At 34.8% G+C, this 16,348-nt stretch overlaps 1 protein-coding gene across 2 annotated transcripts; it reads left to right on the top strand.

The window, feature by feature from the left end:
- Positions 1-333: 333 nt before the first annotated feature.
- Positions 334-6,462, top strand: LOC124392813 (beta-1,3-galactosyl-O-glycosyl-glycoprotein beta-1,6-N-acetylglucosaminyltransferase 7-like). Of its 2 annotated transcripts, none has more exons than XM_046860058.1 (4): positions 334-447; positions 3,857-4,822; positions 5,007-5,102; positions 5,266-6,462. In XM_046860058.1, the coding sequence occupies exons 2-4, from the start codon at positions 3,880-3,882 to the stop codon at positions 5,493-5,495; spliced, it is 1,269 nt and encodes a 422-aa protein (XP_046716014.1). In that variant the 5' UTR covers positions 334-447; positions 3,857-3,879; the 3' UTR covers positions 5,496-6,462. The 2 variants fall into 2 exon arrangements, with proteins under 2 accessions (XP_046716014.1, XP_046716005.1); XM_046860049.1 differs by lacking the exon at positions 334-447 and adding an exon at positions 1,784-2,171.
- The last annotated feature ends 9,886 nt before the right edge of the window (positions 6,463-16,348 follow it).

Raw genomic sequence — 16,348 nt, 5'->3', positions numbered from 1 at the left:
TAAATATGGAATGAGATGTACATGAAGCACATACTATATAAGTGTTATGTTCAGATGTCTACAAAATTCTGGCCATATAGTCTACCTTTTGGAATAATAGAGTTACAAAGTATGCAGCGTTGCCAATTTAAAATATGTCAGCTATGCCATTTAAAATAAAATAAATTATTTATTGATTTCGTCAATAATTAAATCTACCTTGTATGAAAGGCAAAACTCAGCTTAGATGGATGTTGAGTATTATAGTCAAAAACACAAGCAGAGAAAAACGTTTCGGAAAGGATGTAGATACTATATTTTTGCAGAACTCGTAAAAAAAAAGTGGTTATTGTGGTTTCTGTTTGCAGAGGATGTAAGCTACTTTCATCAGAACTGAATGCGCAGTTGCAAAGCCCTTTATAGCAAGCTAATAAAAGGGCAACTGCACGCTTCCTCAGATATACGAAGGTAGGAGATTTGCTCTCATCACAATGTTTAAAGTAACTAGCAAAGCTTAGAATTAAGCCTCCTATTATATGTTTACAGTTATAGAATAATTACATTTACAATAATAAACATCATCAGTGTCAGTTTCTTTAGTCCTACTACCGAAGAGTAAAAAATCTCATGCCACAAATTGTAGTTTTAGTGAGAAGTTCTGTTGCCACTAAAGCTGGGAGGAAGTTAACATTGGGTCAAAATTATTAAAAAAAAAATTCTTACTTGGTGGTACAATTTTCAATTAGAAAACCTATCACAGATTTTAACTAGCATGAATTAGTGCTGAAAATATGTGGTTTCTTATTACTGTTATTGACAGTTCATGCTAAATTTTTGCTTTAAGATGGAAATTAAATCTCAAGAAAACAAATAATCACTGCAAGATTTCTTCAGTTTAAAAAAAGAAGAGGTTTGTTTTTTCTTTTAAAAAAGAGATGCTACATTATACAATACTTTTTTTTATTATTATTTAGTACCACAGTATATACATTTCAGACTTACCTAAAATGTTTTAAAAATTGCAGATTGCAACATCTTCCCAAAGCTGTTTACTGTTTACAGTTTGTTTGCAAAACAAAACAGTACATTTACAGTAATTTCATCTTCATAAAACAGTTTAGACATTAGACAGTTTGAAGCAAAACACTCTTAGATATGAACTGCTAGATCAAATTAGAAGTATTAATGTGGTTCTGTGTCATGAAAACTTGAGAGTGAATCACAACAACAACAACAACAATAATAATAGTAATACAGTCTGTAATGCACCTTACTGGCAGAGCATTCCCAAGCCTTGCATAAGTGCTGACTTAAGAACCACAGAGTAATTACTAAGGCTCTTATGACACTGACTGAACCCGTGCACCACACGAAACTTCCTCTAAATTCTCTAGTGTGTTTCCAACTTATCATATCTGGGAAGACCAACGAGGCAAACAGCAATTACATTCATCATTTTACTAGAAACAAAATCGAATAACTGTCTCGCACAGCTGTCTATCTATAATCTAGGCCGACACAAGAGAACTAATCTCTTAGGTTAACCCAGAAGAGCTCACAAACAAGCTACACCCAAGGGATTAGAACATCCTCAACACCAGGGATTCAACCACAGATTAAAAAAACACTTAATTCAATGACTAGTAGCTTTGAAAAAAAAAAATATTAGTAAAAAGAAAGAAACAATGGGTACAAAAAAAAGACACAAATGCAAGGAAAAATAAAACTAAAAGAGAGCGACTGGGTGATAGAATCAGTCTAGTGGGAAGTACATTAGAGAAGAGAGGGGAGGAGAATTAAAGAGAGAGGGTAAGGAGAGGGAGAGAGAGAGAGTCATGAGTAGTTGCTAGGCAAGCTCAGCCTCTAAATCGCTATGTCTCTCTCTGGTGAGCTCTCTCGTTGTATCACATGGGGAATGTAGCTGAGCAGCCAAGCAGCCAGTCACACAGAGAAGAGAGGATCACTCTGATTACACAGCAGCAGAAACAAGAGCTTCAATAACACCGCTATCTACATGCAGTGTGTGTCGGCAGCTCTTACAGCACACACCAGCTACTAAATGGCAGTCCAGGAGGCATGACTCTCCTCTGTCTCAGGCAGCATGCATTTAGCTAAGGTCATGGTAGAACAGACCTTTCTGGAAGTCAGACTTAATGGTTAACCTTATTTGATGACTCTGCTGCAGCTAAAAGGTAGGAGGCCTTTTTGGTTGATGTATTAAGTCATGTGGTGAATGGGGATATGTGAAAACCTGCACTAAGTCAATAGAGTTAATGTGTGTGGCTCCATTATGGACATTTTTTGCAGGTCAAAGCACATTGACGCAAACATTTTATGAATGATTATTTTAAATTCTAACTTAAGCGGAATAAATAGACCTTAAAGTAGAATAAGGTTTAAATTAAAATGAAATATTATTCATTTCCACTCAGGCACTCATCCTTTACTATTTTAAAGGGAGTGAAAACAGCCTAGTTGGGTCCTTTGCCTTAGGTTTAAAGAAATAAACACATTTTATTATCAGTCTCTTAGACGAATGAGCATGTGCATTTATATTGTATGTATGAGTGTTCCTCTGACAGCAATTATGCAAAGAGAAACGTATTTGTGTAAAACATCACTGGGCATCACCTGCTTTTAATAACAATATAATGTAAAATTTGCATGAGGTTATTGGATAATATTTCCTGCCGACTCTGAAAGGCAGGCAAACAAAAAGGGATGACAAATGAGAATACTAGAACTTGATGATATACTTTAGTAGTCGACCCACAGGCAAATGGGACATCAAGCTGCTCGATCAAGACCTGACAACAATAATAATGACAGAATGATAATAATACAATAATACAGACTTGCCAACCATGTGAAGAGTAATAATGCTTATTCCTTAGGGCTAGAAAACATTGTAAATTTTTAATATGATTTGGTTTAAACCTTTCACATATTATTTGTTTAAACCTTGTGCGCATATGTACTAGGTTTTACAGTAACTACCAGGTGTTCAAGGTTGAACATGGCTGTACTGACCAGCACAAGAGGGCAAGCTGCATTTTTAACTACTTTCAAATAATTAGTACCATTAAAACAATAGACAATTTTTTTTGCAGTCAGTCCTAAATTATTAAAGTTTATATGTAAAACAACTTTTATTTATTTTTTATAATACAGCACATTAATGAACCAATCTACATTTATAAATCACTACAAATCTATTAAACTATTCCAAATCCTGAAGCAAATTTGCATGTATTACTCATTGCCATAAATAATTAGCACACATATTATTAAAAATGTGATCATGTTTATTAAAGCTAAATTGTGCAGGCGATAATTACTAGCTTACACTGTTTTGAGCAAAGGTTAGATGCTACCATAGTTGTAAACCTGCTGTGAGATGAGCTTCACCGTATTATTTTGTATTTTTTATAAAATTCTTTGAGCAAGCTAGTATCTGTATACTGCTAAAGTATTTAAAACCTATTTCTGTAATTACTGCTCATTTTGACTGATAAGAGATCAGTTACTGCTTTGTTTAAGAGACTCCTAATACCTTATTACATTTTAATACAAATTTGAGATATGATTCAACTTGAAAACAACCAGTATTAACAGGTTTAAATGTTACATGGAAATGGACACCTTCTTTCACAATATTTTTTCATAACAAGAGACCAACAGATTAGACTGAAAACTTGTCTTATCTTGTTTATAGCATGTCTGAAAGAATTTTATCTCGTGGAAAAAGCAAGAGCACTGAGATTAAGAGAGTAATAGAACCCATTTTTAATTACAGTGTATTTAGGTAGCAATTTGCATACCTTTCAATTAACTTCCTAATTTTTACTTAATTCTGTCTACACATTTTCCTACATAGACTGGTCTGCTTCATGGTGGACTATGCTCCAGCTTGAGAGTGCCAAATGGAGTTTTCTTCTCTGCCTTGGAATCAGCATCTTAATTTGCTCAGTCATTTATCTTAAGGGCAAACCTTACGCTCAAAGTCCACTGCACCGCTCCTTGAGCTGCCGTCCATTCCCAGAAAACTGTAAAGTTTTGCCACCTACCACCACTTACACAAGTTGGGAAAGAACAGAATGTCAGAACTTTAGCTACTTTAATGGTCCACTAAACTGCTCCCATATGCAACACAAGTTTCACTTTATTATGAAGACCCTGAGCAAAGAAGAGGAAGACTACCCTCTGGCCTTCATCATCACTATTCACAAAGACCTGGAGATGTTTGTGCGTCTGCTCAGAGCCATTTATGCACCACACAATGTTTACTGTATTCACGTAGATGCCAAAGCTCCAAAAGACTACAGAGTAAGTGTTGAGAGATTAGCAGACTGTTTTCCAAATGTCTTTCTATCCTCAGTTAGTGAGACAGTGACCTATGCAGGATTTTCCCGCCTGAAGGCTGACATTAACTGTATGGAGGACCTGGTGAAGGCTCCAGTCAAATGGAAAAAAGTGATAAACCTGTGTGGCCAGGATTTCCCTGTCATGAGCAACCTGGAGCTGGTCTGGTATATGCAAGATGAGGAATGGATAGATAATAATATGACTCCAGGTATAAAACAGCCAACTTACATGCGATACAGGACTGAAATACAACACAAGGAAGTCACAGGTCAATATGTGGTAGCCTTGAGTAAAAGTCACAAAAAGACCCCTGCTCCACACAACCTGGAGATCTACTTTGGCACAGCCTACTACAGTCTAAAAAGAGAATTTGTGGAATATGTCCTTAACAGCACAGTGGCCAAAGTACTATTGGAATGGTCTAGGGATACCTACAGCCCTGATGAACATTACTGGGTAACGCTTAACCATGTGAAAGGTAAGATCAAACTACTCCTGAAATAAGATTCTCAGACATTCAAATGATTAGGCGAGGTCTCAGCATTTGCAAATGCAACCAGTGCTGGTGGAACTGTGTGAAAAGCCAGAACATGTAGGCAATTAACAAAAATGGATTATAATGAACATATTAACTGCTATTGCAATGTTCAAATTTTCCACAGAGGCCCCTGGCAGTAAGGTAGAAGGTGGCTGGGAAGGTAACATTCGCGCCATTAAATGGAGCGACCAAAAAGGGACAGCACATCAAGGTTGTAATGGTATGACAGCTTACAGTACAAAACTTCGATAAGCCTCTGGCTAAAGCCCTTTCTAAAAATAATCTTTTTGCAAACATTGTATATGTGAGAAGTTTTTGTCTAGAATTTACATATAATTCATGTTATTAATCTTATTAAAAAAACATGGTATTTTTCCCCACAGGACGTTATGTCAGGGATATCTGCATCTACAGTGTTGAGGATGTACCCTGGATAATTGAGAAAAACAGCATGTTTGCTAACAAGTTTGAGAGCACAAGTTTTCCTGATGCTCTGGACTGCCTGGAACAGTGGCACAGGCACAAAGTCTTACAGCAGGCAAAGGTGCCCATTCAGTCATCATGGAAACTTGCAAGAGAGATAAAGATTAGGAACGCCACAATATCAGTCTGAATTAAGAGATTAGATCAAAGTTAAACAGTCAGTTCTTAAACTAAATTTTATGATATTTAACATAAAATGATAAACATGAGTTGTGAATACTGAGCACAGTTACATTATTTTTACGTTTGTTGTCTGACTATGGTTTTGTGCATAATAATGTACATATGTATTTGTGTAAAGTGAATTTAATTTATTAATTGTTATTTTTTTATATAGGATTCCTTTATAACATTTGCTTTTGAGCAGAATTTTCAGAAGATCTGTCATAAAATTAACAACACATATTAGAAGGCGTCAATATATAAATGTCGCTGTCACTGTTTGGGCTTTTGTTCATGTCCACTATCCAAAAACTGGGTCAAATGATAAAACAAGTGCACTTAGTTTTCAGAGTTTTTGCCATCTTTAGGCATCTTTATAGAATTATACTGTATTTATGAAACCTCTTTGTGAAACAAAGAACAGAACAGAAAGGAGCCAAATCACGGTTAGGAACCTTTTAGTAGAGGTTACTTAGTGGATATCAATGTATATTACTGGCAGAAACAAGTAAACAAAAAAGTCAAACAGTGATTTCAGCTGACAGGATTTCACAGCAGCCACACAGTTGTTATGTCCTTAAAAAACTATTCCACCTAATAATTTTAGTTATTACAAACAAGTAGCATCTCATTCATGAAATGCTGCATTTCACATAAAAAATTGATCAACATAGATTACCATTCGAAAGTATAGACTGATTGGAGATTGAATTTCAGATGTCATTAACAACCATACAATAAACCTGTTCATTGGTTCATGCAGAGCCAACTTGTAGAAAATAAATGCAATGTTCACCCTCCCCCTATTTCATTGTGTTATGATTTTTTTTAATGATTGTGGTAATAATTCTACATCTATTTATATACATCTATATCAAGGCACTTATAACTGTACTGCAATTTCAGAGTATATCATTAAACTATTGACAATTTTCCCCATTGTTTTTTGTTGTTTTGACCATGCTTTACATAGTTGACATTTACCTTAGATAAACATCAAAGCCCACTGTGCTAAATATCATGGATGTTTTCAGGTTAACTCACCAAAAAACAAAAGTTTTGTAAGATTAAAATAAACAGGATTACACTCGAAAAAATAACTAATAACTTGTTTCACAATTAACATTGTTTTGTCTCTTCGGGTATTTACAGGAGATTGTTTAACTATGAATGCATGGATCAATGCCATGTTTTTATTAAATTACTTCCTTTGTTTGTTTCCTCGACTTTTGGGATTTCTCCTTTTGCTCAGAATATCTTGATCCTTATAATGCACGGAAATTCCTCAGGCCCATTGGCAAGTTAATTTCAAAATAGGTACACATGGAATTTCTTCAAATACACTAGACTGTGCCTGTATAAACCAATGTGTTTATTTCAAATAAGCTGATAAAGAGAATTGCATTTCATGACTAAAATTTTACTGTCCATTTCAATACAATCCAGATCAAGTCATAGAAAACGACAGAAAGATATGGTTTATAATAATTTGGGCTGTAGAAACAGATATGTAGATAAGCATTAAACTAACATCTGACCCTTCCTTTTGTACAAACATGCACAAATTTGAATAGAAATCTAAAAGTTGAGTCATTCAAAGTCATTGTAGAGAATATTTTTTTTTTAATCAGTTTATAGATTGCATGGTCAGATGGTAACTTTTGGCCAGGTAAAATTGAGTGATTAAATTTTACCTTGTATTTTTGTATATATATATATATATATATATATATATATATATATATATATATATATATATATATATATATAGTACAGACCAAAGTTTGGACACCTTCTCATTCAAAGAGTTTTCTTTATTTTCATGACTATGAAAATTGTAGATTCACACTGAAGGCATCAAAATTATGAATTAACACATGTGGAATTATATACATAACAAAAAAGTGAACTGAAAATATGTCATATTGTAGGTTCTTCAAAGTAGGCATCAAGAGAACGCTAAGAGTGTGCAAAGCAGTAATCTAAGCAAAGGTGGCTACTTTGAAGAACCTACAATATGACATATTTTCAGATGTTTCACACTTTTTTGTTATGTATATAATTCCACATGTGTTAATTCATAGTTTTAATGCCTTCAGTGTGACTCTACAATTTTCATAGTCATAAAAATTAAAAGAACTCTTTGAATGAGAAGGTGTGTCCAAACCTTTGGTCTGTACTGTATGTATATATATATATATATATATATATATATATATATATATATATATATATATATATATATATATATATGAAGGCAATTATCAAGCCCTGCTCTACAACTTGTTCTCCTTGAACATCTAGCACAGCTTAACTGATCTCACCATCCCTCTGGCTAAGAATATGACAATAAATCATAAAACATTCTTCTCTCTACTGTCACCCATGTGGCAGAAGGAACTTCGTGTAGCCTCTAAATGGAGGGGTCCATGATTTCAAAAGCCTTAAAAACCATCACTTTAATAAGCAATTAAATTTACTGGGGGGTTTTTTTGTTGTTAAAAACAAAATATTTTTCACTTGAAAATGTTCTAAGACCTGTTGTTTCAAGCAAGTGTTTAGCCGTTTCGTAGGGAATGGCTTTAACACATGCCTTCTGTATTCTGTGACATACTTCTTTAAAAACAATCATAATGTGTTCATCTATATTTATTAACACAGTACAATAGTAATTACAAATTACACTTCCAACAAAAATCCACATTACTCATCAGATTGGTAAACACTGAATTTGTCATAGTACATTGAACCTAGTATTTTTTTATTGTATACTGTTCAAATCAGTTAATAAATAATCCCAGTAGATTATATTTTATATGTACCTATACACCAAACAAATGCTAAACTTGTAAATTTAATAGGACTAGAGAGCTAGAAGCTTCGACACATAATTGATTGTGAAAATTCTGAAAAAGATACAAATAGACTTATAGTTGGCTATATAGTATAGCCACAGTTAGATTTTTTCCTTTTCTTTAATTACAATAAACAAATAACTGTACAATAAACATTACAATAAAAAATTTTTTTTTGTGTAATCCATTAAATTAAAATTAAACAATACAATTTCAAACAGTATGATAACAAAATTAACTCATTAGAACTGTATAATAATATTATACTTTTCTAAAAGTATATCTGCCTAAACATATACTCCTAAAAAAAACATTTGTTGTCATTTCCTATGGACTCTGTTGTCTTTGACCCCACTTTCCATGGAATATAAATATTAGTCTGCATACATGTAAAATATCTTAGTCACCATTTCCTTGGAAAAAAAAATGAACTGTTTGCTATCATATTCACATCTCCCATCCCACTGATTACACATGGGCTCACACAATCATGGCAACAATATAAATGGACACTTATTCCACCACCACAGTGCAAAATATATGCTCGGTGTTGCTTTCCTGTCAATACAACGATTTTTCTTGCAATAGTAGTTTCTGGTTATTTTGTTTATATGTGTGTTATATTTGCCTTTTTTGTTTTAATAAAACTCAGGTCTGCAACCATCACTGTCTCAGAACTTTAACAATGTTCATGCCCTATACAAATTAGATAGTTTACATAAAGATACCCCAGCAGTAAAATTAATATTAGACAAAAGGGGCAAAATATTTCATAATGTTTTAACAAAAAACATTTTTAACTCCAGGTTAAAAAAATTCAAGAGAACCTTTCAGAGAACAATATCCAATATTAAAATAACAAGCAATTCTTGCTCTAATGGCCAGTCATAATGCCTGTGGGCTTATGGGCCCCCTCCAAGTTGGGCTTTCCCTAATTTACATTGCTTGCAAAAGTTGACTTGATATATTTAAGTACACATTCAAATTAAATACCAGTATTACTGTTTAAGTAGCTGACATTATACAGTAAGCAACTGTCTGATTTCTAATAAACATATATTTTCATCAGCGAATCCTGCCTGGTTCAAAACAACCAAAAGCCTGTAAGCAGCTCTTTCTTTCCAAATATTTCAATTTACTTACGGTCCACCAAATTTTGAATTAAGAAAACATATTTAAATGTTTCAGTTTACTATTTTGATTGGAGAAGGGGCAATACAACAGTGCTCAGGGAGGGTAAGAGCTTGGAATAAAAACTCTAAAAGGTGTAAATGTTTGTAGAATGTGGCCAATGAGGATACTACTTAGAGGATTATTCTCTCAGCAGTTTGGTAAGCCTACTAGTGGCCTCATTCATTTTATAATATAATTGAGTTATACAATTTATAGGCATAACACACACTTAACAAGAGCTGTTAGTTTAGCTGTTTGTTAGAGCTATATATCAACTAAATCCAGCAGCTCACAGAAAAAAATACAAACTGAAACAAATGGTTGCAGAAAATAGACTAATCTGATTATAGTTGTTTATGCTTCTGTGTTTTGAATGCACTTGTGCAATTTCCATAAGCTAATTAGATTTACTTTTCCTGGAACTATTCTTTTTTAATTTGTGTGTCTATTAAGTTAAACCATGGGTTCCTAACCACTGGGAAATGGACTGGTACTAAGGACACAACTCTGTTGTACAGGGCCACACAGAAAAAAAATAATAGTTTTAATGTTTATATTATTTCTATTTTATTAACTTTGTGGTCTACAGTGTGTTTTATTTAAATGAAAAAGACCACTTCCCTTTATGCCAATTTCCTGCAATTGTTTGTCACAGTTTTTTTTTTTTTTTTTTTTTTTATAAAGTTATTGATAAATTAAAAATATATATGGAGACAAGGTGAGGGAGGTGAGATTGAGATGGTTTGGACATGTGCAGAGGAGGGACATGGTGTATATCGGTAGGAGAATGCTGAGGATGGAGCCACCAGGCAGGAGGAAAAGAGGAAGACCAAGGAGGAGGTTTATGGATGTGGTGACGAAAGAGGGAAGGGAGAAGCCAAAAGAAGAAGAAGAATTTAAAAAAGGAGAAAAAACACGCAATTGAGCATGACAATATATATATATAATTTTTTTTTTTTTTTTTTTTTTTTTTTTTGACATGCCATATAGATCTAAAAATGTCTATTTAAATATCAAGCCAATGTAATTAGGATAAAAAAATTATACATCAATCTGCCACATTAAACTTCAAACTTCATCAGATTTTTTTATTAAACCATTTCAAACTAAAAACATCAGCAACAGCATTTAGACCTTGGCTGATATAAATAACTTTTATTACAGTTTCTTTTTTTAATGCAATTGAGTAAACGCATTTAGGAATTACGTCATTTTCTACTTCGACATGCTTGACTTGGGAAGTGGTATTTAAAAAAACATGGACGCCTCCATGTTAGTCTTCTGTCAGCAACAAGAGGAGGAAACCCTTGTCGATTTTTGAGATTTGACAAGTAAATATGTATGTATGTTGATTAATCTAAATATATATATATATATATATATATATATATATATATATATATATATATATATATATATATATATACACACACACATTGTATATACAGTAAAACCTTTTTTAAAGTTGAGAAGTGAGAAGCTGCTTATTTCCGGCGCTGTTGATTTGACGCCACTCAGCGAGTAAGACAGTAAGTCGGTATTTAAAGGAGCGTTTTCGATGGCTTTTACAGGTTGGAGGTGGAAAATTACAAGCTGCAACTTCGCCGCAATGGCTGTATTTATTATAAATTTGATTAAAATGTAATTACCGATTTGCAGTTTGTTTGATTCTTGTGGCTGTGGTTTATTTATGTATGAGGTCTTAGGCAGAGTTTTCGTATGAAAGGGAAAAAATCCAAGTGGGTGGAAAGTAAATGTTGCAGTGCATGAAAATGTATTACAGTATAATCAATTGCAAATTGTCATGGTTCCTTCAGCCATGGTCGAAGAAGGTAGATAGATAGATGGATGGATGGACGGTTGGACAGACAGACTCTGCATTACTGATGCAGTTTTATTTTCAGTGGTTTCTATTAAAAACATGGAAACACTATATTATTTATAGTGCAATAAAATTCCTAATGGGAATGTCTGATACGCTATAAACTATAAGCTATACCGTCATATGCATGTAATATAAGTGACCTTTAATAAAAGACATGATGCTGCTCTTTATTTTTTAAGTTTTTTCCAAATTGGGCTAGGTCAAATTAATTTACACACACACACACACACACACACACACACACACACACACACACACGTGTATTTGTGAAATACTGTATGTACACTGTATGTACAACAGTATCCAAGTTAATACACTATGTATATACAATTAGTATTTCAATATTTAAAGATAAATGAGGATATGCTACTGTATGAAATTAGAATTATAATTAAATAGAGATTTTACAATATATTTGAACCTTGCGACCAGAATTTGTGAGATGTAAAATGTAAAAATTATTTTAAACTTTACTACAAGCAAAGTTTAATTTGACAAATATATTAATTTAAAATATAAATATATTAGTTTATTCTAATAAATTTTAATTAAGAGTGGCAACAGCCAGGCTAGATGATGGTGTCCTTTTAGAAAGCAAATAAACAGAACATTATCTGGTATTATTTTACTACATAATTCCTTTTTAAAAGTATAATATATTGTAAAATCTCTATTTAATTATAATTCTAATTTAGATATTCATTGTTATTTATTATTATACTGATGCAGTTTTTTTCAGTTTGGAATTAATTTATCCATTAGACTTCTTGGCTTTATAATAGAATTCAATATATAATTTAGTAATAATATAGTTTACACTATTTACACTACCAAAATAGATTTTGGTCATTGCTTTTTTAAAAGGTTTTTGCTGCATCTTCTACAATTTTTGTCTATCAATCAATAAATTTGATTGTTCACAACATTATGAATGCAATCTTAACTAAACATGTTGCTATAAATCAAAAGTTAGTAAAACTGATAGTAGCATATCAAGCCTGAAGTCACAATTTCTTTCAGATTTTTGATATTAAGGATGTTTAATTCATAAAATCCAAGGTAAGTCACCAAACAGGAAGTTATATCTTGCAACTTAGGAGGGCTACTAAAAACAAAATTTGAGACAATGTTTTGATAACAGCTTGACATTTTAGACTTCAAATTTACTATGTCTCCTTAGGAATATGAGGCAAACGTTTCAGTGGTTTCCAGTCTCCTTGCATACACTATATGGGCAAAAGTATTGAGACACCTGTCTTTTCCAGCCATATGAGGCGCACTATTGTAGGATGTAATTTGATATTGCACACATCATAGCACTACATTTTACTTGAACTAGGAGACCCGAACCTGTTTCAGCATGACAGTGCACAAAGCAAGCTCCATGAAGATATGGTTTACATGGTTGAAGTGGAAGATCTTGAGTGGCCTGCTATAGAGGTCAGACCACAATCCTATTCAACACCTTTGGGATGTACTGGTATGCTGACTGCACCCCAACCTCCTCACTCTACACAATGCTCCAAAACTCAGTGGAACATCTTCCCAAAAGTGTGGCAGTTATTATAACAACAAGTAGCAAATAAATGTGGAATGGGATGTTCAAAAAGCACATACAAATCTTATGGTCAGGTGTCCACAAACTTTTGTTCATATAGTGTCTATATATATACTACAAAGATTCTGATGAGAACTGAAACTTTATTTTATTGAGATAACATCCTGTTATAAATTAAGATAAGCAAGATAGGTATTCACAAAAATGACATTCTCAAGCATTAATAAAACTAATCACCAGTCAGGGACTGATCATTTAAATATGCAAGCAGTCAAAGCTTAGCTAAACATCAGAACTGTTCTCAGGATACTACTTTTCTACATGCATTACAAAATACTAATGACTGCACTGTGGGGGAAAATAAAAAATAAAAAAATGAGAAAACAGATGTGTTAAGTTTACAGCATAAATAAAAAAAAAAAAAACACAAAATACACACAATTACATGTATTTGATGTCATATTTAATGTGTGTAATTTAATATTTAATGCAATTGTAATAGGTGCACGCAAATCCCTAAATGTAATTAACAGCAAATAAGCACGTGTAATTTTTGTAGTTGAAACTCTTGCTACTTTAGGACCCCTTAGAATAAGACTAATCAAGAATCACTACTGAAGTGCTGTGCTGTTTTGTGTTAAAGTCTGAAAGCCTGAACTTTGCATAATACACACGACACACATATGCTTATACTGTGTGTCATTGTATATAAGTATATTCTAAAGAAATTTTACAGTGTACTGCATCAGCTTTATATGGTTAAAATGACAATAAAAGCTTCTTGACTTGGATTGACTTGACACATCCAGAAAGTATTCACTGCGCTTCACTTTTTCCACATTTTGTGTTACAGACTTATTCCAAAATGAATTAAAATCATTATGTTCCTCGAAATTCTACAAACAATACCCCATAATGACAAAGCGAAAGAAGTTTCTTTGAAATCTTAAGAAAATAAAAACCGAAAAAAAATTACATGTACATCCACAGGTATTCACAGCCTTTGCCATGATGCCCAGAATTGAGCTCAGGTGCATCCTGTTTCCACTGATCATCCTTGAGATGTTTTTACAACTTGTTTGGAGTCTATCTGTGGTAAATCCAGCTGATTGGACATGATTTGAATGGCACACACCTGTCTATATAAGGTCCCACAGTTAACAGTGCATGTCAGAACACAAAACAAGCCATGAAGTCCAAGGAATTGTCTGTAGACCTCCAAGACAGGATTGTATCAAGGCACAGATCTGGGGAAGAGTACAGGAACAATTTCTGCAGCATTTAAGGTCCGAAAGAGCACAGTTGCCGCCATCATCCGTAAATAGAAGTTTGCAACAGCCAGGACTCTTCCTAGAGTGAGAGAAGGGCCTTAGGGAGGTGACCAAGAACCCGATTGTCACTCTAAATGAGCTCCAGCATTTCTCTGTGTAGATAGAGGAGAACCTTGCAGAAGAACAAGCTTTGTAGCACTCCACCAATCAGGCATGCATGGTAGACTGGCCAGACGGAAGCCGCTCCTCTGTAAAAAAGCACATGACAGCCCACCTGGAGTTTGCCAAAAGGCACTTGAAGACCATGAAAAACCAAGTGTGAACTCTTTGGCCTGAATTCCAAGCGTCATGTCTGGAGGAAACCATGCACCGCTCATCACCTGGCCAATACATCCCTGAAAATGAAGAATGGGGGTGGCAGCATCATGCTTTAGGGATGTTTTTCAGTGGCAGGAACTGGGAGACTATTTTGGATCGAGGGAATGATGACTCATCATGTGACTCTTAAAAGTCGCTATACCCTCTTATTTACAGACATGTACTCTGTCTTAATACTACTGACTTTTAATTACCCTTCTCTCCAGCGCATACCTCCACCTCTCCAGGCTCTTCTCAACCTGCTCCCTACTTTTACCACAAATCACAATATCATTTGCAAGCATCATAGTCCATGGAGACTCCTGTCTGACCTCGTCCGTCAACCTGTTCATCACCACTGCAAACAGGAAAGGGCTCAGAGCCGTTGATGCAGTCCAACCTCCACCTTGAACCAGTCTGTCGTTCCTACTGCACACTTCACTGCTGTCACACTGTACTCATACATGTCCTGCACCACCCGCACATACTTCTCTGACACACCTGACTTCCTTATACAATACCACAACTCCTCTCTCAGCACCCTGTCAGACGCTTGCTCTAAATCCACAAACACACAATTCAACTCCTTCTGACCTTCTCTATACTTCTCCGTTAACACTCTCAAAGCAAATAATGCGTCTGTGATGCCCTTCCTTGGCCTGAAACAATACTGTTGCTCACAGATGGTCACCTTATTTCTTAGCCTGGCTTCCACTACTCTTTCCCATAACTTCATTGTGTGACTGATCAGGGTTAGACAGCAGGTCTGCACATCTCCCTTATTCGTAAAGATCGGTACCAGCAACCTCCTTCTCCATTTCTCAGGAATCTTCTCACCATCTGAAATCTTGTTGAACAACCTGGTTAAAAACTCCACTGCCATCTCTCCTTAACATCTCCATGCTTCTACCAGTACCAGTCTAACCGACTTCCCACTCTTCATCCTTTTAATCGCTGCTCTCACTTCCTCCTTACTAATCCTATCCACTTCCTGCTTCATAATCTCCACACCATCCAACCTTCTCTCTCATTTTCCTTGTTCATCAGCTGCTCGAAATACTCCCTCCTACTCAACACACTCTCCTCACTCTGTCGATCCCAAAAATAAGTCTTTGTCTTCCTTTCTATTTCCAGATGTCACACCAAGTACCTTTCAAGCTGTCTCCCTTATCACTTCTGCAGTAGTTGCCCAATCATCCTGCAACTTTTCACCACCATGAGCCCCACAGTCTTCCTCCTTTAGTTTCCACCACCTTATTCTTCTTTCAGTCCTCACTTTCCTCCTCTTCTTCTTCGCCTCCAAAACCATCCTACAGACCACCATCCGATGCTATCCTGCTACACTGTCCCCTGCCAACACCTTACAGTCTCCAATCTCCTTCAGGTTGCGTCTCCTACATTGAACATACATTGAGTTCACCTGTGTGCACCTTCCTCCCATCTTATATGTTACTCTATCCTTCTTCTTAAAATACGTATTTACCACTGCCATTTCCATCCTTTCAGCAAAATCTACAACCATCTGCCCTTCCACATTCCTCTCTTTAAAGCCATACCTACCCATCACCTCCTCATCACCTCTGTTCCCTTCACCTACATGCCCATTAAAGTCTGCCCAAATCACCAATCCTTCATTCCTAGGTACACCTTCTACCACTTCATCCAACTCACTCCAGAATTTTTCCTTCTCCTCCATCTCATAGCCCACTTGTGAAGCATAAG

Source organism: Silurus meridionalis, chromosome 1, assembly GCF_014805685.1.
Source record: "Silurus meridionalis isolate SWU-2019-XX chromosome 1, ASM1480568v1, whole genome shotgun sequence".
NCBI lineage: Eukaryota > Metazoa > Chordata > Actinopteri > Siluriformes > Siluridae > Silurus > Silurus meridionalis.
This window is presented reverse-complemented; position numbering and strand designations above follow the sequence as displayed.

Coding starts and splice junctions, on each gene's coding strand:
- LOC124392813 (XM_046860049.1), top strand. CDS start 2,150: ATGACTCTGCTGCAGCTAAAAG. Junction 2,172..3,856: donor GACTCTGCTGCAGCTAAAAG/GTAGGAGGCCTT, acceptor TTTCCTACATAG/ACTGGTCTGCTTCATGGTGG. Junction 5,103..5,265: donor AGCACATCAAGGTTGTAATG/GTATGACAGCTT, acceptor TTTTCCCCACAG/GACGTTATGTCAGGGATATC.